Source organism: Andrena cerasifolii, chromosome 3 (assembly GCF_050908995.1).
Source record: "Andrena cerasifolii isolate SP2316 chromosome 3, iyAndCera1_principal, whole genome shotgun sequence".
In the NCBI taxonomy this organism is placed as follows: Eukaryota; Metazoa; Arthropoda; class Insecta; order Hymenoptera; family Andrenidae; genus Andrena; species Andrena cerasifolii.
In genome coordinates, this window is record NC_135120.1 from 4,421,042 (window position 1) to 4,446,631 (window position 25,590).

At 42.6% G+C, this 25,590-nt stretch overlaps 1 protein-coding gene and 3 long non-coding RNA genes across 4 annotated transcripts in view; 2 read left to right on the forward strand and 2 right to left on the reverse strand.

Annotated features, from left to right (window-relative positions):
- Positions 1–3,143: 3,143 nt before the first annotated feature.
- LOC143367050 (uncharacterized) lies at positions 3,144–6,855 on the forward strand. The gene is made up of 4 exons (XM_076808666.1): positions 3,144–3,242; positions 5,528–5,538; positions 5,962–6,094; positions 6,188–6,855. The coding sequence occupies exons 1-4, from the start codon at positions 3,158–3,160 to the stop codon at positions 6,652–6,654; spliced, it is 696 nt and encodes a 231-aa protein (XP_076664781.1). The 5' UTR covers positions 3,144–3,157; the 3' UTR covers positions 6,655–6,855.
- Positions 3,823–25,590, reverse strand: part of LOC143367066 (uncharacterized) — a 391,763-nt gene continuing 369,995 nt past the window's right edge. Inside the window, exon 3 of the long non-coding RNA XR_013084889.1 lies at positions 3,823–3,982. This is a non-coding gene — a long non-coding RNA (uncharacterized LOC143367066). The remainder of the gene's footprint in view (positions 3,983–25,590) is intronic.
- Positions 4,223–4,958, forward strand: LOC143367068 (uncharacterized). The gene is made up of 3 exons (XR_013084892.1): positions 4,223–4,510; positions 4,678–4,726; positions 4,799–4,958. It is a non-coding gene; the product is annotated as an uncharacterized LOC143367068 (long non-coding RNA).
- LOC143366962 (uncharacterized) lies at positions 8,362–9,819 on the reverse strand. Its single transcript, XR_013084872.1, has 4 exons — positions 9,734–9,819; positions 9,318–9,570; positions 8,993–9,241; positions 8,362–8,850 (listed from the first exon to the last, which is right to left on the reverse strand). It is a non-coding gene; the product is annotated as an uncharacterized LOC143366962 (long non-coding RNA).

Here is a 25,590-nt window from a genome sequence, read left to right on the forward strand (position 1 = left end):
GGTAATGCCATAATTACCAATGACGATGGAATAGGATATCTCTACGCCATAAACACATCTCCCAACCATATGAAAATTGAAATACCTTCGGTAGGAACAGAATCTTACGAGGAAATAAAACTTGAAAGACCAACCGCATCTTCAAATCATGTTAAACAAGAACTCGAACTACTTCGTCTTAACTACCTAAATCCGGAAGCGAGAGCCAATATTGAAAACTTAATTAAACAATACGCAGATAGATTCCACCTTCCTGGAAGCGAATTAGAAGCTTCAAACGCTGTATCACACAGAATCATAACCGAAAACGAGGCACCCGTAAACGTGAAACAATATAGATATTCTCAAGTCCACAAGGAGGAAATCGACCGACAAATAAACGATCTCTTGCAAAATAAAATAATACAGAATTCAACCTCACCGTACAACTCCTCGTTATTTATAGTACCAGAAAAGGAGGATAGTCAAGGGAATAAACGCTGGAGAGTCGTAATAGATTTCCGCCAATTGAATGAACGCACAATAGGCGACGCGTACCCATTACCAAATATAGTAGAAATATTGGATCAGTTAGGCAGCGCAAAGTACTTCTCAATATTCGATCTAGCATCAGGATTCCATCAGATACCAATGCATCCAGAAGATAAACACAAAACTGCCTTTTCTACACCCTATGGACATTACTAATTCAACCGGATGCCTTTCGGTCTCAAAAATGCCCCCGCGGCATTCCAAAGGTTAATGGACCAAGTTCTTACTGGATTACAATGAGTAGAATTATTCGTGTACTTAGACGACATAGTAATCTACGCTAGTTCACTACAAGAACACACTACAAAATTCATAAGATTAATGAAACGACTAAGGGAAGCTAACCTATCTGTGCAGCCAGATAAATGCGAATTCCTAAAAAGGGAAGTGTGCTATTTGCGTCATATAATTAATGAAGAAGGGGTCAGGCCAGACCCAAAGAAGCTAGAAGCAGTTAAACAATTCCCACAACCCAAAACGGCTAAAAACATAAGACAGTTTCTAGGATTAGCCGGATACTACCGGAGATTTATAAGGAATTCTTCCAAAATAGCAAAACCATTGTCCGACCTAAAAAAAAAGGATCGTAGATTCAAATGGACAATCAAACAACAAATAGCTTTCGAGACACTACGGGACGCATTATGCGAGGAACCAATATTACAGTATCCAGATTTCAATAAACCTTTCATAATAACGACAGACGCCTCTGGTTATGCAGTAGGCGCGGTTCTAAGTCAAGGAGAAATCGGGAAAGATCTACCTATAGCGTACGCCTCTAGAATATTGAACGATGCTGAAACACGGTACGCTCCAACAGAACCCGAGCTACTAGCTCTGATATACGCTGTACAACATTTCCGAACATACGTATACGGAAAACGTTTTTCTTTAGTAATGGACCATAAACCATTAGAATGGTTACATACACTAAATAATCCGCCAGACTCATGCGCTGGAAAATAAAATTAGCAGAATATGATTATAAAATTATATATAAGCCTGAGAGGTACTAACGCGAACGCCCTCTCACGAAACCCAGTTATTGCACTTTCTCTACAGGTGGAAGGTAAACGGGCTCATTCTCAAAGCCCGACTTCAGGATCCTCGAATCCAAACCCGACGAAACAACCAAAAGGAGATGGATCAACCTCCTCATCATCATCCGAATTCAATCCAGCCCAAATACCAATGAAGAGGAAATTAAAAAGAAAAGATAAAACTACAACAACCACGTCGTCAAGCCGACCGGTAGAAAAAAGAGAGGAATCGCACCAAAAGGGGAAACAGAGGAGATGGACGCATCCACCGATAGTGTCGAAGCGAATAGAAACATTCAGGTACCAGTAGAGGTTCATCCCTCCCCTGGACAAATCGGTCTTCCACCGTCAACCCCTAAGCCAACCACTCTTAACCATCCTTGCAGTCCACAACGAATGGACATAGAAATAATGGAAAAAGATTGGGATCAAATTATGGAAATAATCGAAAACGTAGAAGTCCCAAAGAACCATACTTATAGAGAGCCTCCCAAAATAAATTCCAGTAATAGTAGCAGCAGCAAAAAAGATAGCCCGCCGATAAGAGGCAAGAAGTATTGCAGAAGAGACTCTAGTGGAACGTTGACCGGACCAATATCTGCAGTAACAATAAAAAGAGATTCAGATAATAATTATAAAACAATTACCGGACCACCCCGACAGCACGTATCATCACGACAACGGGAATTGCCACAACAACGAGCTCTACCCAAAATAGCCAACTAGGAACAAGTTCAAAGTACACTAAGGGAAATTGCAGACCATTTATGGTTGAGAAGGGAAACAGCAGGAATATTCATTACTATACATGGGCAGCATTTATAAATAAAGAACAAATTAAAATTACCTTACCTCTGCCACTCCAGGCAGGAAATATAATAGAAATTTCCAAAACGGAACGGATCATTTTAGGAACGGTAATTCCAGATCCTCCAACCAAAGAAGCATATCATATCATAATTAGAAACCTGTATGATAAATTAACACAAAATAACATTAACAAAATATCACTCCCCAAAACAGAAATTAATATATCATGGGAAAAATTAAAACAAATAATCATCCTAAGGTTCTTACAAACAAATATCAGCATCACAATCTGCAATGGCACTGTAGAGTTGCCATCAGAACAGGATCGGCTTGTAATAATAAAAGAAAACCACAAATCACCAGTAGGAGGACATAAAGGGGTAACCAAAACCTACAATAGAATCAGGAACCTGTACCAATGGCCAAACATGAAAAATGATGTGAGGCAATACATTAAGACGTGCATAAGCTGTCAAAGGAAAAAATTAGTGTGAGTTAAAACTAAGGAACCGATGATAATAACAAATACGCCACTTGACGCCTTTGACAAGATATCCACGGATATTGTGGGACCATTGGGTGTGTTCAACGCAACCAACTGTTGGCCAACCGCTCAGTTGCGCTCACTGATCTTTCGCTGGACGCTACAGCTCAGTTGCGCTCTTTCCAAGACGTTCAGTGAGCGGTCGCCATTTTTAGAGCGGAGATAAACTCCGCTCACTTTAGCCAACATATTGCGTTGCAAGATGGCGTCCCCCATAAATGTAAACAGCAACATGTACTACATTTCCGAGTATATTTTTAATGGTACAATGTATAAAATTACAGAAACGATGGAAACGCATAACAAATTATTTACAGGTGTGTGATTAAAAATATTTATTTATATTTATAACTTTTATTCTATTAACGCGTTGAATGTCGTGTAGGTTATATTTGGTTTACAGAGTTTTGCTGTATAATTTTAAATATATGTGCTAAAACATGCTTCCAAAAGTAAGCAATATAATTGATAATGTATGACGCGTCACTGCATATACGGGTTAGAAATGAATATATCAAACACGTGTAACTCACATCCCTGATAACCAGATCAGGCAGCAGGATCTGCCGGCAGCTGCGATGCAGCCTACGTCCGCATTCAGCTACGGTTCTGCCGGCAGGGTCTGCTTGTCAGGGTCTGCCGGCAGATCGACGGCAGATCGACGGCAGGTCCTGCTGCTCGCCTGACACATCCAACAGCGCCATCTGAAGGCCACAATTGCCAAAGAATTTCCTACGCGTGACGTCACATGGACCAACGTGCATCCCTACCCCACATGACCAACAAGCAGATTCTACAGTTTATTAAATAATTAATTCTACTTATTTCAAAAAGTATTTATTCTTTCTTTAATAATATACAGGATCAGTGATACAAAGACAATTGTTACAAAATAATATAAGCGCATATAAATCCAAAGAAGGACTTTCAACATTTACATTTACAAATCCACGTCCCGTAACCACTGGTACCTAGTAGGGGCGATATCAGGAAATTTCATTCAGTATTTTCGACTTCTTTTTTGTGTAGAATCATCATGTTCCGCGTTGTGTTAGCGCTGAAAACAAATACAATATTAGTATAAAATTAAACGTAACGTATGAATAAACAGAATACATGCGATACTTACTTCAGCTCCATCTCCACACAGTACATAGTCTAGGCGATCATACATGCTCCTGCGAACATTAAAATTTATAAGAAAATATGTCTTAAATTATTATCTACTAATCAAGACGCTGAACATTCGCACTTCGCGCATAACCCTACTTTTCTGTCTTCTAGATAATGCGAATCTCGATGTCCGCGACGTAGATAATTAGAAATTATTCAATTCCATAATTACGTTTGCCTTCTGGATACGCCGAGATGATTTGTTTGGATATTGATGGATGAGATTACTTAGAATATTCTTTGAGCGTACGTCTTCAAGCACAACGGGCAACGGGTGCCACTTCCAGTTTTCGAGGTCTGAGGTGGCAGTCACTGGCGGTGGCAGTCAGTGCCGGCAAAATCGAAGAATATTCCAAGTAATTTCATCCATCAATATCCAGACAAAGCATCTCGTCGTATCCAGAAGGCAAACGTAATTATGGAATTGAATAATTTCTAATTATCTACGTCGCGGACATCGAGATTCGCATTATCTAGAAGACAGAAAAGTAGGGTTATGCGCGAAGTGCGAATGTTCAGCGTCTTGATTAGTAGATAATAATTTAAGACATATTTTCTTATAAATTTTAATGTTCGCAGGAGCATGTATGATCGCCTAGACTGTGTACTGTGTGGAGATGGAGCTGAAGTAAGTATCGCATGTATTCTGTTTATTCATACGTTACGTTTAATTTTATGCTAATATTGTATTTGTTTTCAGCGCTAACACAACGCGGAACATGATGATTCTACACAAAAAAGAAGTCGAAAATACTGAATGAAATTTCCTGATATCGCCCCTACTAGGTACCAGTGGTTACGGGACGTGGATTTGTAAATGTAAATGTTGAAAGTCCCTCTTTGGATTTATATGCGCTTATATTATTTTGTAACAATTGTCTTTGTATCACTGATCCTGTATATTATTAAAGAAAGAATAAATACTTTTTGAAATAAGTAGAATTAATTATTTAATAAACTGTAGAATCTGCTTGTTGGTCATGTGGGGTAGGGATGCACGTTGGTCCATGTGACGTCACGCGTAGGAAATTCTTTGGCAATTGTGGCCTTCAGATGGCGCTATTGGATGTGTCAGGCGAGCAGCAGGACCTGCCGTCGATCTGCCGGCAGACCCTGACAAGCAGACCCTGCCGGCAGAACCGTAGCTGAATGCGGACGTAGGCTGCATCGCAGCTGCCGGCAGATCCTGCGCTCTCCTGGCAGACCCTGCTGTCAATCTGCCGGCAGACTGCAAGCAGATGGCTATCAGGGGTCACTATTTTTCCCCTCTCTGCGCTTCACTTTTCGTCATCAAATTCCTAATACTGTGCCCTAAGAAGTTTCACTTCAAAAGTATCATTCAAAATCTGTTAAAAATGTGTGACTTTCAATGCGTTGATTAATGAATGCATAAAATTTTACATTTTATAAATATTTTTATTTATTTCAGATTCAGATTATTTACCCTGATAACCATCTGTCTCCAATCTGACATCAGATTGGGAGCAGGGTCTGGCACGAGAGCGCAGAATCTGACGTCAGAACTGCAGCAGTCTGTGTCCGCATTTGGCTGCGTTCTGATGTGCAGAGCCTGAGGTGCAGTGCCTGATGTCAGATGGACAGCAGATGGACAGCAGATCGACAGCAGATTTCGCCGTCTGCTAGGCACAGCAACAGCGCCATCTGTAGGCAATTGCTTGGTAATTCTGGATCTCAGATGGCGCTGTTGCTGTGCCTAGCAGACGGCGAAATCTGCTGTCAATCTGCTGTCCATCTGACATCAGGCACTGCACCTCAGGCTCTGCACATCAGAACGCAGCCAAATGCGGACACAGACTGCTGCAGTTCTGACGTCAGATTCTGCTGCCAGATCTGGCTATCAGGGTAAATGCTTACATGCTCGAAAATCTGAACAATATTGAAGCAACAGCAGAAGAAGCTCAGGCACCTGAGTCGGAAGGTCAGGCACCTGAGTCGGAAGGTCAGGCACCTGAGCTGGAAGAATGTGGTGCAAGAGGTATGCAAAAAAACTTTGCTGAATTAAACCCAATCTTTGTCAGCTTATTCATTTTGTATATGCATACTAATATTTATTATGTACATTTTACAGATAACAATACATTTGAATGGAAGAAGAAAAACACACATTTACTATTAGATTGTTATCGGAAAAGATTACCAGAATTTAGAGACCCAAAATACAAAAAGAAAGAATTATGGAAAGCAATAATGAAAATCTTTCAAAATAAAGGATTTTATAATGTGAATGTAGATATATTGGACCGGAAGATGCGGAACTTGAAAAGAACTCACAAAGAAATAAAGGATAAAAATAGACAATCGGGGGCAGGACGGATTTCGTGGGAGTTTTACGATATATTTGAAAACATATTCGCAAACGATAAAACTATAAATTTTGGACCCATAATAGCTTCAGGAGCACCATTTCACACAGAACCATCATTAGCTTCACCATTAGCCACGCCACAATATACAGATGCCTCCAATAGTATACAAGATACACATACACATATACAGGGTGTCCCACTAAGGAGTGGACAGCGCGATATCTCTTAAAGTATTGTCGATAAAAATATAAAAAAAATAGGGAATTGCATGGTTCGAGGGGGCCCATTTATTAGCGCGAACGAATTTTGTTTTCGATTATTATTTTAAAAGATACGATGGTCAAGTTCGGTTTTTCAAATGGAACTATTTTTTTTTGAAGACCTGAGTTGATAGTGCGTTCCAAGACAAATTCAATAAGCTTCAATGTATACACTTTATTTCCACTGGTTTTTAAGATATTGCGCTTGCAAAATTACTGATTTTCACTGGAAGAAAACCCTCTGGAATAGGAAGGACCGGGGTCGGTCTTACTGGCGCTACGGGTGGCATTGCCTGTTGAAACTGATACCTACCTGCCAAAGGTCTACGACAGGGTTCGCAGGCCCAAAAGCTGGACAATTCTTTTCCGTCAGAAATGCTACTTAGGTAGGTACATCTGCGGTATCGAGAAGCGCATCGTTACTTTTATTTCGCACTTGCTTCTTTTGTGAGGGATGCAAATCCGATTGGTTCTGATACAATCTGCTCCCTATGGTTGAAATTTAGTCTAGCAACTTTCACTCCTCCTAACCTAACCAATCCAACTTGCATCCCTCCCAAAAGAGCCGGCCATCCGAGCGTAGAAGCAAGTGCGAAATAAAAGTAACGATGCGCTTCTCGATACCGCAGATGTACCTACCTAAGTAGCATTTCTGACGGAAAAGAATTGTCCAGCCTTTGGGCCTGCCATTTCTGGCGTAGACCTTTGGCAGGTAAGTATCCATTTCAACAGGCAGTGCCACCCGTGGCGCCAGTAAGACCGCCCCCGGTTTTTGCCATTCCAGAGGGGTTTCTTGCAGTGAAAATCAGTAAATTTGCAAGCGCAATATCTTAAAAACCAGTGGAAATAAAGTGTATACATTAAAGCTTATTCAATTTGTCTTGGAACGCACTATCAACTCAGGTGTTCAAAAAAAATAGTTCCATTTGAAAAACCGAACTTGACCATCGTATCTTTTAAAATAATAATCGAAAACAAAATTCGTTCGCGCTAATAAATGGGCCCCCTCGAACCATGCAATTCCCTATTTTTTTTATATTTTTATCGACAATACTTTAAGAGATATCGCGCTGTCCACTCCTTAGTGGGACACCCTGTATATTTGCCCAAATTTTTCCATTATAATAATTCAGTTTTTTCATGTATACTTCACTTTATAGGTATCACAAATAATACACATGATTCAAATAGTTCAGCTTCACAATTGGATTTACATACTGCTGACAGATTTTCAGTTTCCCATACACCACTTACATCACGGTCTAATTCTCCTACATCGTCGACATCTAATAATGTAATTACTAGAGAAGTTAGACAAAATAGAAGTTTACATAGCTGGAGGAAAAAACAATTAGGAATAGAGGAGAGGAGAGTCGTGGCTCTAGAAGATTTAAACATAAAAATAGATAAGTCTAATCAGATACAAGAGGATCGCAACAGAATACTAGATATTATAATACAACAGCAAGGAAATAAAAACTGAAATGTATTTGTTTCCATATTTGTCTATTAACTTCTATTATAAATAAATAATAAATATATATTTGTATGATTATATTGTAATATATTTATTTGTAGTTGTAAGTATAATAGGAAATGGTAGTAATACGACGATTTCCCGTCGAAAACTGTCGGCTTCACGTATGGGAGAGTGTTAATATGGGTGTATATTTATTTTTAAAATAATGAAACTAAATAATTTCTTTTATTTCTTGCATTATTTAGTACATTCAAATTTTCTTCACTTTGTAACTCTTCATTCTGTAAATCTTGATCTACTTCTGCGTCTATTTCATATTCTTCGATTTCATTTTCATTGATAATGAAGTTGTGCAGAATACAACATGCCGCTATGATTTGATTCCCTAGTTGAAAATCTGAAACGTTCAGATATTTGAGTCTTCTAAATTTTCCCTTCAAGCGAGCAAATGCTCTTTCAATGATCGACCTTATAGAAGATAATTTGTTATTATATGCGATCTGTCATCTTGTTAAATAGCCATCATCTTTAATCGGGGTCATACAACATTCCAATGGAATCAACGGATTCTCTCCATTCATTAAATCCCTGTATAAGGGGCTATTTCTAAACACCCTAGCGTCATGCATACGCCCAGGCATTCCAAAACAAATATTAATGAAGCGGACCTTATTGTCGCATACCCCTATACAGAAAGAAAATCTGAATAAACTATTACACATTATAAATATTTCATGTACACATACCTTGCAATATTATGGAATATATTATATTTGAGCAGTTTTATAAATATAATATGCAGTATTATATAAAGATTATAAACATACATGTGATATTGAATCATAAGTTTCGGGATTTGGCCACTTAACATATTTTGGCATCAGCTTTACAATTGCTGCAGTAATTTCGCAAAATATACCATGCCCAGAACTTTTGGCTATGCCAAATCGGTCTCCAACAGATAAAAAACTTTCTGGTTTAGCCAACATCCATATAATGGTCATAATTTTTGTGATCAAGTCCACTGGATTGTTTTGTCCACCGATCATAACGTTTCCAATTTCATTAATTAATATCTATATTATAGATTACATATTTTATTTTATTATTTGCATATTAAAACTATCGCTGAATTAAAGAATTTATACTTACTTCAAAACTGGCTCGTGACATCCGAAAATGTTCCTTAAATAAATTATTTGAATATAAGGGAACAATAGTTTCTACATAATTTTTATTCCTGGCCCTAACTTCGCGTTCTGATGATGCTATATCATTCATAGGAGTTGCTAGTTGTTCAGCAGCCGTTTTTATCACTTCTAAATCCAGCCCACTATCCTGAGCTATTCATAATATTGCGTTCATTATTACAAAATTGGAATGAAAATTGTAACAGTACTTCAACCTAATTAAAAAGAACAAGTAAAATGTTATTAAAGCTTGTATACTGTATAGAAACAGCACCTGAACGTATCCTTCATGCAGTTTAAGAAATAGCTGCATTTTCATAATACTATTTTCATTATTTTCCTTATTTCTACTATTAAATTTGAAAGGTTTTAATGTACCTGCTGATAACTATGATAACTAGAATATTAATTCCTTTGATATGCACGCAACACTTTAAAACACACCTAACACATGTGGCTTCAAAACAGAAGTGGACTGAAGTGGACGACAAGGCGTCGGGGGACGCGTCAACAATGTAGGGAGTGTGTTCCCTCTCCCACTTGGGTTGTCCGTGGTCCGCCGACGACGCACGAAGAGCGACGGAGGAGCTCGAGCTCTCTCTCCTGAAGAGAGGCAAGCGGCGGCCATTCGGCTTTTGGCTCTATGTCGGGCAAGTCTATTGCCATTTTGTGTCACCACATACGCCATGTGAGGACACATAGTACAAACCTTGAATATAGTTATTGTTGTTCAACTGGTGTTAAGTTATTTTACCCGTGTGGCGTATTATAGATAATAAGCAGAGTAGGACTGCTATTCTTGCACATGGTGCAAGAATATATAAGTCAACTAAGAAGTATATCCTACAACAAAACGCCGTTAGCACCACCTATCGCACGATTTGAGAACTGCTAAAACATCGTGTCGTTCAGCGGAACTGAGCGGAACGATGGCTGCTCACTGATCAGTTCCCAACGGTTGGGGCCAACAGTTGTGTGCGTTGAACGCAGCCATTGCCACTCACAAAAAACGGGAAAACATATATACTTACCATACAGGACAATTTAACACAGGACATTAGTTTCATTTACAAGTGAAGAAATAGCTCAAGCATTCACCACACACTTCATATGCCAACACGGATGTCCAAAAGCCATTCTCACAGATCAAGGATTTTCATTTATCAGTTCTCTCATGCGGAAGTTTGCAAAAGTGTTTAATATCAAGCAATACAAAACCTCAGCATTCCATCCACAGTCAAACGTTTCCCTGGAAAGAAGCCATCACGTCTTGGTTGAATATTTGAAACATTATATAACAAAGGAAAAACAATGGGACCAGTGGCTACCACAGGCAATGTTCTCTTATAACACAAGTATACATGAGGGTACCAAATACACTCAAGCTTACTACCAAACGATCCAATAGCCACATATCCAGATTTCGTGGATAGGTTAGTTACAAAACTGCTCAACATTCGCGAAATAGGAAGACACAATTTAACAAATTCAAAACACAGACAAAAATATTACTACGACAAGAAAGTATCCTCAGTTAATTACCACAGAGGCGAACAAATACTGGTTCTAAAACCCAAAAGGGATAAATTCAGCAACGAATATGATGGGCCATATACAATCGTAGAAATCCTAAAATACAAAAATGTAAAGATAGCTGTGAGCCCCCGTCGAACTAAGCTTGTCCACCAGGACAGAATAAAAAGGGCCTATACGCCGCCGGACTATGGCGCCTCTAGGGACATTAAGCCAAATCAATTTCACAGCGCTAAATTCAAAAGTGGTGAGGACTACACAAGGGCCTATTAAAAAAAATGACACCTTTGTGAAAGCACGCAAATTTTCCAAGAAAGAAGCAGAGACGATCAAGAGAAAACGATTAAGGTAGGAACAGCGTAAGCATATATCAATTAAAAGAAAAAAGAAAAGAAAAGATTAAGTAATAATCAAATAAAATCGAATTATTAGAATCACGTGGAAAATGTCCACTCGTTCTCCCGACGAAAAGTTTATCCACCGCCCTCGCGAGGAGGAAAAAGAAAACGACCATTATTTACGCCTTCTCGGCATGATCTGCTTGAAAGCAAAGTAGCCGGGATATCGGACAGACCGTAGCGATCTGTACCGTCGAAAGATCTGCTGGCTCTGCTCCAAAAACTTAATGGCAGAGGAGACCGAATATTACAGCCCCGCGAGCCGTCATCTCCTCACGTTAAAAAGAAACTTGATAAACTTCAAGTACTGCATGATCTGCACGAGGCAGATTTACAATATTGGAGTAGCTGCTCAATGTACTGAATGCATTGAGGCATTTATGCATATATCCAAAAACAATGAAGAAGCCCTGGAGTTGGGACTTTCATTAAATATATTGGAGGCACACGAACGAGGCCAATCACGGCCTCAATAAAATTTATTTTTCACCCTATATACGTGTAGAAATTCTATTACCTTCTAAATAAATCCACTAATTTCCTGTCACATATCGCATTATATTTCGACCTTCCTGCGAACTCCATAGCAACAATGTATAAGAAGGATAGTTATATATCGAGGTCAACGAGCCCCGCGATATAAACAAACCGTGCATTCCTGAAACATAGAGAGACAGAGTCACGAAGTAAATAGGATAGGACAAGAAACTTTCACGGAATTCTATACTATGAAACAGAGTCGCGAAGTAAATAGAGTAGGACAAGAGACCTTAGGGGAACATATAGACAATATTGGGGAGAAATCCAAAGCATAATACCCCGTAAGGAGAACCACATGTATTTAAGGGATTTCAAACAGCTAGGCTTCATTCAGTCTCAAGTGAGCAATCCATACAGATCAATTCATTAAACAGTAGTTACGATACCTACCCGATCGGGAAAGAAAATCAAAATAATAAAAATGTCAAAGTTAACGCCGTCAGAATTATCACCACCAAATTTAGAACAATCAAGTTTAATTCCGTGGAAACTACATAAATTAACACTACCCGAGGAAGATTGGCAACCCTACATGAACCTCAGTCGTTCTGATCCACGACGGCGCGCGTGGAAATATATATTTTTATTCGGTACGGGAAAGGTACCACCCCCGACGACAGGAGCGGCGGTCAAGCCCAATAAAAACGCAAAAACATTTTTAAAAAATAGAAAATGTAGTAGAGCGCCAGACTTCTTTACGCGAACCGGTAGTCCACACAGCGACCACATCAAATTCTACATCTCTCGGGACGAGAGAAAAACCGGGCAGCGAGATGTAACGTACATCTACCTACCGACATAAATTTTTCTTTTAATATTCCATATTAATCACTGTTTCATTCTAAATAGTAATATTAGTACTAAGGATTTGCGAGCGCCATGATACCCAACAAGAAACAGTGTACTAGCGAACGCGCAACGCACGCGCATTACCGCCCTTCTTCAAACGACGAACTCAGTGCCGCGAGCGAACCAAGCGCGTGTGTGTAAACCGCACGTTCAACCGGACACCGAATAACTCAAGTGTAGTGCGCGACCGGCGAGAACCGGATGCTAATTCTAATTGGTGCGCGAGTTCGCGCAGCAAGTGACTGGCGAGAGCAAAGTCTCGTCAAACCGTATAAATACAGGCGCGCCAGCAGCCTAAATTCAGACTTGGTTTTGCCAAAGAACCAAACAGTAGCCGCTCAGTTTATCTTAAATCGACGTCCTAATACCTCCTTCAATTCCGAGGTCGCTTTAATTAGTCCCCTCACCTTCAATTCTGAGGTCGCTTTAATTAGCCCCCTCACTTTCAATTACGAGGTCGCTTTAATTAGCCCCCTCTCCTTCAATTCCAAGGTCGCTTTAATTAGCCCCGTCAGCTTCCATACTCCATAGCGTGGGCCAGCTGATAGGCACTAGAAGAAATTACCATTTTGAAGGAAGGACGTCGACCAAATCAACTTCCACCTGGGGACGCCCTAACCAGCTACCTGGCTACCATCCGAGATCGCTTTACTAGCACTCGGCTTCCATCCTAGAAAGCGTGGGCAAGCTGATAGGCAACAGGAAGCCAGTACGAAATCGGGAGATGGACAATTCTTTTCGGTCAGAAATGCTACTTAGGTAGGTACATCTGCGGTATCGAGAAGCGCACCGTTACTTTTATTTCGCACTTGCATCTACGCTCGGATGGCCGGTTCTTTTGGGAGGGATGTAAGTTGGATTGGTTAGGTTAGGAGGAGTGAAAGTTGCTAGACTAAATTTCAACCATAGGCAGCAGATTGTATCAGAACCAATCGGATTTGCATCCTTCACAAACGGCTGCTCTCTTGAAGAGGCCCTCTTCACAGCGATACCTCCTCCCCAATGCCCACCTTCTCTCGCACGGAATACGTCAACGCATGCTTTTGTTTTGATATCGAAGCTCGTGTTTATACCCCCTTTCTTCCTGTGTCTCTCCACGAGGAGTATTGCCGGTGGATTGTAGGAGCGTAGATGTCTGGATGCCAGTTGTTGAATTCAGGAGACGATAGAAACACTTTATTACAAAACACACATGTACTGTAATTAAAGTAAATCGTATTCCTCTCAGGCAGGAGTTGCCCGACGCTCGTCAAGGAGATGCGGCTTGGTACCCCGTGGCGAGGGCTGCCCTTCGCAGTGCCGCACCCGATTTTTATGGTGACTATCGCGGTCTTAACGCCTGTACTCAGGCGGACCGTTATCCACTCCCATGCCCCGAGGACATTTTCCAGGGCCTGCGGGGCGCAAAGGTGTTCTCTGTTGTTGATTTAAGGCGAGCCTATCATCAAATTCCAGTTGCAGCAGAGGATATACCAAAAACAGCCATAACAATTCCATTTGGTCTGTTTGAGTTTTTAGGCATGCCGCTAGGCCTAAAAAATGGTGCACAGACGCTCCAGCATCATATGGACACTATTCTAAGGGGGCACAATTTTGTGAGGTGCTATCTTGATAACCTTATAGTAGCTTCTCACTCGCATGAGGACCACGTGACACATCTTGAAATCGTTTTTGATATTTTACGCAAGCATAATCTAACGATAAACACGGGCAAGTGTCACTTTGGAAAGAGTGAGGTCACGTACCTAGGGTACGTGGTGAACAAACATGGTTACCAGCCACCGAGGGATCGGATGGAGGCTGTTTCCACTTTTCCAAAGCAGTCTACGGTCTCCGAGCTGCGCCGTTTTCTCGGAATGCTAAACTACTATCGCCGTTCCATTCCGAATGCAGCAGACATCCAGCACCGCTTACAGTATATATGAAGGGTGCCAAGAAGCGAGACCGTTCTATGATTCAGTGGACTCCAATTGCTGAAGAGAACTGGTTTCCTTTCGTCATCGGCCCAGTTGACCCTGACAACAGACGCCTCTGACGTCGCCATTGGCGCCGCCCTGGAGCAGGGCGCGAACGGCGAGCGAGCACTGTTGGGATTTTTCTCGCGTAAGCTGCAGGGTCCGGAAGTGCGTTACAGTGTATATGACCACGAGTTACTGGCCATCTACTCTGCGGTGAAATATTTCAAGCATATTCTTGAGGGACGTACTTTCTGGACGTACTTTACTGTCCGCATGGATCATCGGCCATTGACCTACGCTTTCGCCCAGCGGGTGGATAGAGCTAATCCAAGATAGCAACGGCACCTTGATTACATTTCGCAATTTACCACGGACATTCAGTACGTAAGGGGGGAGGACAATGTGGTGGCGCACGCGCTTTCGCGCGTAAGTGCCATAACCATGCCCACTCAGCTGGACGCGGCTGCTATCAGGATGGCCCAAGAACAGGATGAAGAGCTGACCTCGGTGCGTGCTGATACCTCGCTGAACCTTCAACTGCTATCCATTTAGGGAGAGGACTTATGGTGTGGCGTCAGAGATGGCGTCGTCAGGCCGTACCTGCCCCGAGCCCTCCGCCGGACGGCATTCAGTGTCATTCATGGACTGTCTCATCCCAGTGGACGAATCACATCCCGAGGCCTTAGAGAGAAATTCGTCTGGCCGGGGATTGGCGGCGATGCGCGTCGCCGAATGCGTGCTGTGCCAAAAGGCGAAGGTGCATCGCCACAACACACTCCTTTCGGACAATATAAAAGTGCCGGACAATCGGTTCAACCACGTTCACTTGGACCTGATCGTTTTACCCCAGGTTGAGGATTTGAGATATTGCTTAACGATTGTGGATCGTTTCTCCCGTTGGCCGGCTGCCACCCCCCTTGCGGACGTGCAAGCGGAGACAATTGGATGTGCCAATTTGGAACTCCACTTACGATAACGACGGACCAGGGAGCGCAATTTGAGTCTGCGTTGTTTGCGGTCTTGGCGCGAACAGGATCCACAGACCGCCGTATCATCCGCGGTCGAACGGGATGTTGGAGAGGTGGTGGTACCGTGCGTTGAAAGCGTCTCTGATGTGGAATGCGACTGTACCGTGGCCTCGGTTGCTTTCTCGTTCTTTTGGGACTCCGTACGTCGTTCCAACGAGACCTCCAGGCCTACGCTGCTGAAATGCTGTTTCGAACGACGCTCCAAGTTCCTGGAGAGTTCTTTGTTACTAGAGACGTTATGCAAGATGACAATTATGCAAAAACCTCTCTTTTTAGTTTAAGGAGTTTGGCTTCGTGCACCCATGTTTTCAGGCATGTAGATTGGGTGCGCCGTCCGTTGGAACCCCCCTACGCTGGACCGTACGAAGTAGTCCGGCGAGCCAGTGACCGAGTTTTCATCATTCGAGTGAAAGGCGAGGAGAAGGCGGTGTCGACCGAGTCGTTGATGTCGGTATATATCACTGAGGAGGATTTGGACATGGCAGGGCCGTCACCGCAGCCTGCTCCGCTGCCGTTGCAGCCTGTCCTGCTGCCGTCAGCGCAGCCTGTGTCGCTGCCTGATCCGCGTCCATCTCGGTGCCGTCAGCGCAGCCTGTGTCGCTACCTGATCCGCGTCCATCTCGCTGCCCCCGCCGCAGCCTGTGTCGCTGCCTGATCTGTAGCCTGCTCCGTTGCCCGCTCTGCGGCATGTCCTGCCGCCCTTGTCGCGGCAGGCTCTGCTGCCTACTTCGCGATTACGTCCACAAGCGCCGCCTTTCACGCCGACGCCGATACACACGCGCCTGGTGATTCTCTCCCGGCCGGCACGGGAATCAGGTCGATAGCAGAGTGTAACATTTTCGATTCTTCCTCCTTCCTCGGAGCCCTCTGAGGGGGGGGGGGGGGGTGGATGTGGAGTCCTCGCCGCCGCGCCGTCAGCGTGCGCCACTGCGTCGAGTCAGTTGCATCTAAGCCACTTTGCACCTGCGCACAGCGTCTTTCCGCACTACGTGCATCACGTTGCGCTCTTTGTACGCCCAACAGTCAATCCAATAAATACAGTCTTTGTTAACGCGTTATCCCAGTTTAATTACATTCGGGTACGTCCTATTCTACAACTCGCGACAGAGATCCCCGAATACGCGCTCCTGGAGCGTGATGTTCAAAGCGCAACACTCCAAGAGCGCGCGCCAGATCCACAGGTTTGGAGCATCCGTTCCAAATTTGCAAGATTTCGCGCGGAGCGTGGCATGTCCGCCGGGCGGACAGTTCAGTGAGACGCGCCACGCTACGTCAACTGCATCGCTGACATCGTGCATGTAAAAATGTCTTTGATAAAAACAGCGAAGAACTCGCGCGATCGCTTGCGTCGTATTGTATGCATATTTTAAAGCAGAAGAGCAAGAACACAAAACAAGAATATGGGTTAAGAGATGCCGTGAACATAGAGATCGCCACGGTCACATGCCCCTATTGAAAGATCTTTGACAGAACGACCCAGAAGATTTTAAAAATTATCTGCGAATGAACAATTCAACATTTAAATATATTTTGAATCTAATTCGTCCATATATATAGAACCTCCATGGTAACCTCCTTGACCTATGTTTTGGCAACATAGATAATATATGTATCGAGCTATCCGACGAAGCCCTTCTGCCTTGAGATTTGTATCATCCTGCCCTATGTACGCGCTTGTGCTCCCTTACAACTGTTGCACATTATGACCAAGCTGAATTGAGATACAATTATGAGCTAGGTGATTATATCCCACTGTGTAACTTCTTAGGTATGATCGACTGGGATAGGTGCTTGCACAATCTTTCGATTGATGAATCCGTCGCGTTCTTATATGAGCAACTGTACACAGCTATTGATTTATATGTACCGAAATACACTCTAAGGTTATCCTCGTCGGGATATCCTTCGTGGTACTCTCGCGAGTTAAGGAACCTCGTTCGAACCTAAAAATTAGCTCACCGCACATATAAACAATCTAACGTACGTAGTGACTATGAAGCCTTCTCCCATCTTAGAGCAACATGTAGGCTACTTTCTAGGGAATGTTACAGGAAATATTGTGAACGCACCTAAACTAACATTGCGAAAAACATTAAAACCTTCTGGAACTTTGTTCACAGTAAGGCTCACGCGCGTGGTATCCCGACGACGGTAAAGTATGGTGACACTTCTGCGAACACCAGCGGACATACTGCTAACCTTTTTGCAAATTATTTCGAGTCAGTATATGCCACGCCTGCTGGTGCGGGCACCTGTAGTACCTGTAGTACTGACTCTCCGTTATACATTAGAAATATCTCCATAAATATTAGCAAGGTTTTTGACACGATCACCAGCCTTAACACCAATAAAGGCCCTGGAGATGATGGCATTCCTCCTGTTGTTTTTAAAGCATCTAAATTTGTTATATCTCGTACACTATGGATAATCTTTAATCTATCTTTAAATGCAGGCTATTTTCTCCTGCGTTGGAAATCTAGCCATATAACGCCTATTCTTAAATCTGGTGACCCGTCAAATGTATGCAACTATAGGCCGATCTCTATTCTAAATGTTATGTCTAAACTATTCGAGAGCATCATTACCTCTAGACTTTCCTCCTTAATCTCTAACCTCATATGTCATGAACAACATGGCTTTACCTATGGGAGGTCAGTCGAAACCAACCTGAGCGTTTTCTGTAATTAGACTTCGTCAGCACTTAATGAGGGCTTTCAGGTTGACGCTATATACACTGATTTCAACAAGGCATTTGATACCGTCGATCATAAAGTCCTTGTATTCAAACTGTCATCTACCGGCTTTCGTGATTCTATTTTAAATAGACATTGGTTTCTCAGAAGAATATGAGCTCCTCATTGACTGCTTGTCCGATATGACAATATCAGACGATGAAGAGGACCTTGCAGCTTTAGAACCTGCTGTACTTGCCCGCGCGGAACAGAAACGACAGAAATTAATTCAATCCAATATACGTAAAGACGACAATCGACTCCCGCACTGCACCGCGACTCTCCAAGTTTTTGATAACCAGGAAGAGTTCGACGAATGGTACGGAGATGAGATTCCCGATCCGTCGACTTACGTTAAGACTTGGTTACTTGATGATTTTGTCAACGTTCCACAACGGCGAGTTGAGGACCCTTCAGCAGACATGGAGGTGGAGGCACTGCTAGATCGCGCCGCCGGGTCTGACTCTGGAAACACTGGGCTTCAGCCTAGTTCCTCTGTTCCGAGCCCTGTTGCGCTCGATATTCCTGTATACGACTATCCCTACGGTCAGATATGACCGGAGCTCTAACTGCCGTTAAAGTCTATTCGATAGTCTGCAGCCCGCGACGTCTTCGGCATATTTTTTAAATGTATAAAAGCACTCACACTTATAGACGTAGTAAATTTAATACATCATCGATAATGATAATAATATTAATATTGTTGCACTGATATTATTTGTAATTTGCGGTTTTATTATATTTATATTATATCTGCACTTGTATTATGTTTGTACTTTGTGTGCAGTATTATTGTAATAATATATATTATTAACATCGTTACAGCGCAAAATAATTTTAGGTGCAGCCATTACATTACTACGGTAAGAAAAAGAAAAGAAAAAAAAAACAAGCGCGCACCAGGAATCGAACCGAAGACCTCCAGCACCGTAGCCAAACATCTTAATATCGCAGCTACAACCGTTGCTTGCTAAGAATGTTTGCACAACTGAAATACTACTGTCGCGCAAAACTTTGAACTCAAATTTCTCGAAAACGAAGGCCCACTGTACAAAAACCCTTTACGGTTTTGTAACACTAGGTGTGCACTACAATGTCCACCCAGTCTCATTCCAGAACCGATTGCATAACCTGTGCGATCTCCTTGTCAGACCTGCACTGCGCCGGGAACGCGCGATCATCGTTTATCACGTTGGAGACTTTACACGTACAGTTTTGGAGCGCACGCCTGGAATGTACGCTTCAAAACTGTGAGAAAAACTGTTCACCTCAAGCTGGCTAATTAGTACTATCTAGAGCCCGGATGAAGGCGGAGCTGTTTTTATAAACCTAAAAGAGTTAATGAAAACTTGAAATACTAGGTAGCTTCATTTGAAGTTGTATAGTGGGATTACGGTGAAGAGTTTTCAAAGAGTATTTATGTCACAAATAAGCTGAGACTAGACACATTCGAAATACATAAGGTACAAACATAAAAAAATCTAGAGGAATTCAGAAAAAAATCGACAATATGGTACGAATATTGACACGTTTCCCGTTAGAATAGGAAAGGTCAACATCAGATCAATTTTTCTTTGCAATTAACATGAATATGACATATTTGTCATATAGGTTAGATACACTGGTCCATTGACTATCAGGATACAGTGATGGATACACAAAAAATACAACTTTCATTTTAAGACTTTTTTCCTCTCCAGCCCCACTGTGCGGCGGTCCTTTGTCTCGAACCTTTACGTCTTTGTTAGACACACAGAGGTGTGGTGTTTTGGCGAGGTGCTCACATCACGAAGTCAGTTGTGCTGGGAGTTCTCGTCGCGATAAGGCTGCAGAATCTCTCGTGCAACCGATTCGTTCACGCGTGCATCGAAAATTTGAAGCGATCTACAGTGGTTCGAGTATACTACATGCTAGCTGGACAAAATTATTTCTTCGCGGTATTGGGTTTATATGGGGTTCAAATTGTTAGAAAACAAGCCTGATTCATATCACAGTTTATTATGTCACTAAAAATATTAAGAGAATAAGAATATAACTAATTCGATAAAGGAAAAGAAACCAAAACGAGAGTATTATAGTTTAACTATAACTATAAGTGTGCCAAATAACTATTAATTTCTTTTTACTTGCAATACACGCTAATCTTATTCACTACTTGAATCATCCGAAGAACAATCAGTAGAATATGCTGATATCTCATCATCAAGCAGAATGGTGCTAGCAACTTCTCTTTGCAGAGCAGTTTGAGTGGAATTATTTGTCAACATCTCAATTATTTCTGGGGTTAGTCAGCTGAGATTTTTTGGGGGCACTTACGTATAGAGTCTGAAATATAACAACTGTGCTACCTCTCCTACCGAGTGTCGCACTCGAAAACAATTCACAAAACATAGTTTTCGAAATTTTTACAGATCTCTCACTTGATTTAAAAAAAACTAGAAAGTCTCTACTTTCCGTACATTCAACCTTTGTTGCGTGGAACGCCGTGGAACATATAGCAAAACACTGTTTTAATAGTGATGCAGAGAAAACTGATTGCAAAAACCAGGTTTTAAACTTAAAAACTCAGAAATTACAGGAATAGACATAATGTTACAACTGGTAATTATAGTTAAAATACAATACTGTCGTTTTGTTCTTTTTAAAGTAGTCATATTTTTATTTTATTGATATGTTTAGTAAAATAATAAACTGTGATACGCGTGAGGTTTGTTTCCTAACAATTTGAACCCCCTCGAAACTGAATACCGCGAAAAAATAATTTTGTCCAGCTAGCATCATATAGTTGTTACGAGCCGGGGCTGCGGCAACGCGAGAGGCCGGCGAGAAGGGTATTTCCCAAGGAATATGGTTAACGAATTTGTTAGTAAGGTGCGCGGACGAACCTGATGCGAAATCAGGGAGCCGCTTGGATTATTGACGGCGAGGACGAACCTGATGCGAAATCAGGGAGCCTCTAGGAATGGAGTCAAGCGCGGACGAACCTGATTTGAAATCAGGGAGCCGCAGGAGGGTGAAACGTCGTGAACGAACCCGATGCGAAATCGGGGTGTCACTAGGATGATGTTCACAGACGAACTCGACGCGAAGTCGAGGAGCTGTTAGGAGGTTGGATTATTCACAGACGAACCTGGTGCGAAACCAGGGAGCTGTTCGGAGGTTGGTAGACTTACAGACGAACCTGGTGCGAAACCAGGGAGCTGTAGGATACGGACGAACCTGATGCGAAATCAGGGAGCCGTAGGAGGGTTAAACGTGGACGAACCCGATGCGAAATCGGGGAGCCACTAGGTTGGTAAAATTCCTTTATTTGGATGAAAGGTTGCAAACTAACCTGATGCTAGATCAGGGAGTCGCGGGAAATGTTATTAATGCCTCGTAACTCTTAATTTTTATTTGATACAACTCGAGCGGTAAAGTTGTATCAGTGGGTGAGCGCTACTAAGTTTATAAGGATCGCTGGGTAAAAGATGGGTTTTAACGAATCAACTCGATTTAGAAGTGAACACCATTCGTGTATTCAAGATTAGTTGGTACAAATGTGAATGTCGCGGGAAAATAGTGTAATAAATGTGTGAAAATTACCACTAATTTGCTCGGTGTTGACGCACTGGCGATGCGGGGCGTACGAGCGGCTATAACAAAGTGCCCAATAGAATGTAAACCGAACTCGCGGATTCTATGGGGTCAACTATGATTCCGACGGAGACTTTAGCTCGATCTTACTGAATTCAACCGACTCGGTACGAGCGTGACACAACGTTACTCTACGCGTAACTGTACTGCTTTTAACCGCAGAGGGTAGAAACCAAAGGGTTTATATAGTCCCAAAAATGAGTGGGGATGCATTTGAAATTTCCATATAAGGAAATTCTTCGGGGTCGTCGTTGTGTCACTCCCGTTCCCATGGTCGTGATCCAGATGGTCGAGATCATGACCCCCCTTAGTGGTATGTGATAAGCAAAAGGATTTTTAGGGCGTTTTCCCTTCGTAGACGCGAGCTCGAAAAGTGGTTGAGAGCGGCGTATGGGGAAAAATCCACATACGTAACATCTCCCCCCGTAGACAAAACATCGCGATTCTCGCGATGCTTTTCAAAAGAAGGAAAAACGCCCCACAAATCCTTTTGTAAACAAGAGTGTGAGAAAGAATTGTCGGGTGTAGTGTAATGTAATGTGTACTTATCGCTAGGTGTTGCGGGGTGTAAAAGTTTAGTCGTCGCTGGGTATCACGTAGCCCAGCTCCAGCCAGTGGTCAACGACGTCTAGTGGAGGTTGTCCGGGTAGCCGGTCGAGCGTCAGCGTGGCCGTGAAGCCGTCCAGTGTTGACTGTATGTTGGCGAGGAGGCCCTTCCTTCTCGCCATTACCATCTCTGCGATCCGCGTCGTCCTCTGGAGCGGTCGGCGGGAACGTAACTTAACGCCCCTCAGACGGATCCTCACTGTCTGCCAGGGGAGGGCATGGAACCGCGGTGGCAAGGATCGCAATTCCGCGACAGGGCAGTCCATCGTGATCCCATAATCGCCAAAGAAGATGCTGCAGAATGGTCCCATTTACTGCGGTGACCTCGCCGCGAAGCCACCCCTTCCTGGGAGACTTTACAGTTACGAGTCGTCCTGGCCTGATGCTGGACATTGTTGGCAGGCATAGATGTTGTTTCGACATCATGTGTACGTTTAATTCGCGTATCATGACCTTCGCTGCCTCGCCGTACGTATCCAGGGCGACCCAGAACAGGGTGGGGTCCTCCACGCACATGACCAGGCAGCGGGAAGTGTTGCCGAGGTCACGCGCTGAGATGGTCCTCATGTCTGCGTTTTTTCGTGACGATCTGTTCGCCTGGTGTCCAATTACGAATGTTGTCGTCGGTTATTTCCCGGAGCACCAAACAGTCCGGGATGCAGCGATGGGGTTTAATGTCGGTTTTTTGGACGCCCACCGACTTGACACTGGTCTTCCGAGTCAAAGAGCTTCGGCCCCTCTTGACAATTCCTCCCGTGCTGCGGTTATACGGCCTTGGTGTGAGTGTAGTACCCACTCGGGATGAAGTTTCCCAAGATCCGTGATGTCCTGTTTGTACTGCTATGGTCCTTGTTCCCTCGTCTAGCGTGGTCTGTGTAGCGATGCTCTTAGACATGTAGAAGCAGGAGTTGTGCTGAGTTAAGGGGCCTGATGCCCTGCTTTTATAGGGAAGAAACCCTTATCGCGCCCCCACCCTGAAACTATACGTGTCCCAGAGGAGGGATTCTCGTGGGAGTGGTTTCATCCCTTTAGAAAACTGTGGCGCACGGACTGTGAGTTTCGGATGTGCTTGGTATATTTATTGTTACTTCTTGGTTTTCTTTGGGAGACTCTGTTTTATTGTTGAGTTGACGAAGTTTGCATTTCATGACCAATATCGTGTTTACTATGATCAGAATTACTATTATGCCCCCAATGGAAGAAGAGGTTGAGACCTGTACCTGCCGAATGGATGTTTGGTAGGTGGCAAAATTCCTGGCTCGTTGTTCTATTTCCGTAAGTGATAATGCTGTTGGAAGATCCTCCCATTTTGTGGGTTTCTGCTCGTTCATTTTCAATACTTTGAAATGATGTTCGGTGACTTCTGGTATAATTACTGATAAATTGTAAGATTTAGAGGGATAATATTCAATGTTTTGTGAGGTATTGATGGTTTCCAATGATTTTAATTGTACCGAGTCTATTGTTGCTTGGCAACCGGGTTGTAGTTTAAGGATTCCAATGGTAGCGATATTTTGCGTTATAGGTTTCTTTCCTTTGCAATAAATTTGTGCCTTTTTATTTTCAGGCATGAAGTAAAGCCATGTAGCTGGTACATTTAAAGTCTGCCAGTACGGTTTTACTTGTGCGGTCAATTTAATGGTACAGGTGTTCCAATTTATCGAAGTGGGGTTTAATAACAGAGTAGATTCACAAGTTGGTTGTCGATCTGCTTGGTATACTGGTAGGGTAGTTGGGCCCAAAAATTGATTGTGGTGAAACCGGCAAATCTTCAAGTATTCTTCCGTTGGGGAAAAATATTGTTGCTCGTCTGATGAGACTGCAATGTACTGGGTTTGCGGCTGGATATACGAAACTACCCTTTTTGTTCCAAGGTTATGTGTCGATGGACATGGGTATATTTTATATAAGCTGTACGTTTTTTGCTCTAAAAGAGGTATGGTGAGTTCGAAAAGTATCCTTCCTCTGGTGAAAATTACATTTAAATTTGTTATTTTTTCAATTTGTTCCATAAGTAATTCTTCGGATGTTAAGGGAAATTCATAAACAAGTGTTTCCTTAATTTTTTGAGCTGATCTCAATAATTGTTCTGGCGACAGAATAGCAGGGTGTAAAATGCCTTGTTTCGCTAACAATATTGCATCTATTAGCAACAGTAGGTTGGTGCTATAATCGTCTAACCCTCTTTCTATTTCGATTACAGAGTCCCTGATGGATGCTTCGAAACGTAATCTGCTAATGTCTGACTGTGTCTCTTGTAATGCTTCGGAGTGTATGACCATCGTTTTCGTCAGTTGCGATACAATTTGAGTTAAATTAACTAACCTTGCATGTGCGAGTGAAAATTCTCCTTTTATAATATGCGTTTGTTTAGCTATTATTTCGGTAATTTCGCGTTGATCCTTATAAACTTTGTTTAATTCGCGGTTGTAGTATTCTGCATCTTCTTGTGATAAAGTTCCAAATAATGTTTTGCTGAGAGTGCCGATGAATCCAAAAGGTACGCTGCGCCGTGGGGATGGTTTTTTAAAATGTGGGGTATCACCTATTGCAGTGCGTATCAGATTGCTGTAATGCACGGTGTTTTCTTCTTTCTTGATTAACCGAGGTCCCAATTCCTTGCTGAGGCAGTTGATGGAATCGTGGCGATTACAGAGTTGATTCATCGATGAAATGTAATGCTTCACATGCGGAGCATAGCTGAGGTACCGAGTAACATCTAGAGAGGTGACTAGGCGCCATTGTGATTGGAAGGTCCTTATATCAGGTAATTTTTCATAGAAGAGTCCGGTGTCTCCTTCGAGTGGTGTTATGATTTGATCGTCGCTAATGACAGCGAGTGGCAACAGGAGCAAATATGCGAAGATCATGGTTGGTTTTCAGCTGTGAATGGAGAGTAGGCATGTTTTAATTTGTCCTGATGCTTTGTGATTAACTTATTGTGCGTTCGTAATA

Coding starts and splice junctions, on each gene's coding strand:
- LOC143367050 (XM_076808666.1), top strand. CDS start 3,158: ATGTACTACATTTCCGAGTATATTTTTAATGGTACAATGTATAAAATT. Junction 6,095..6,187: donor GGAAGAATGTGGTGCAAGAG/GTATGCAAAAAA, acceptor TACATTTTACAG/ATAACAATACATTTGAATGG.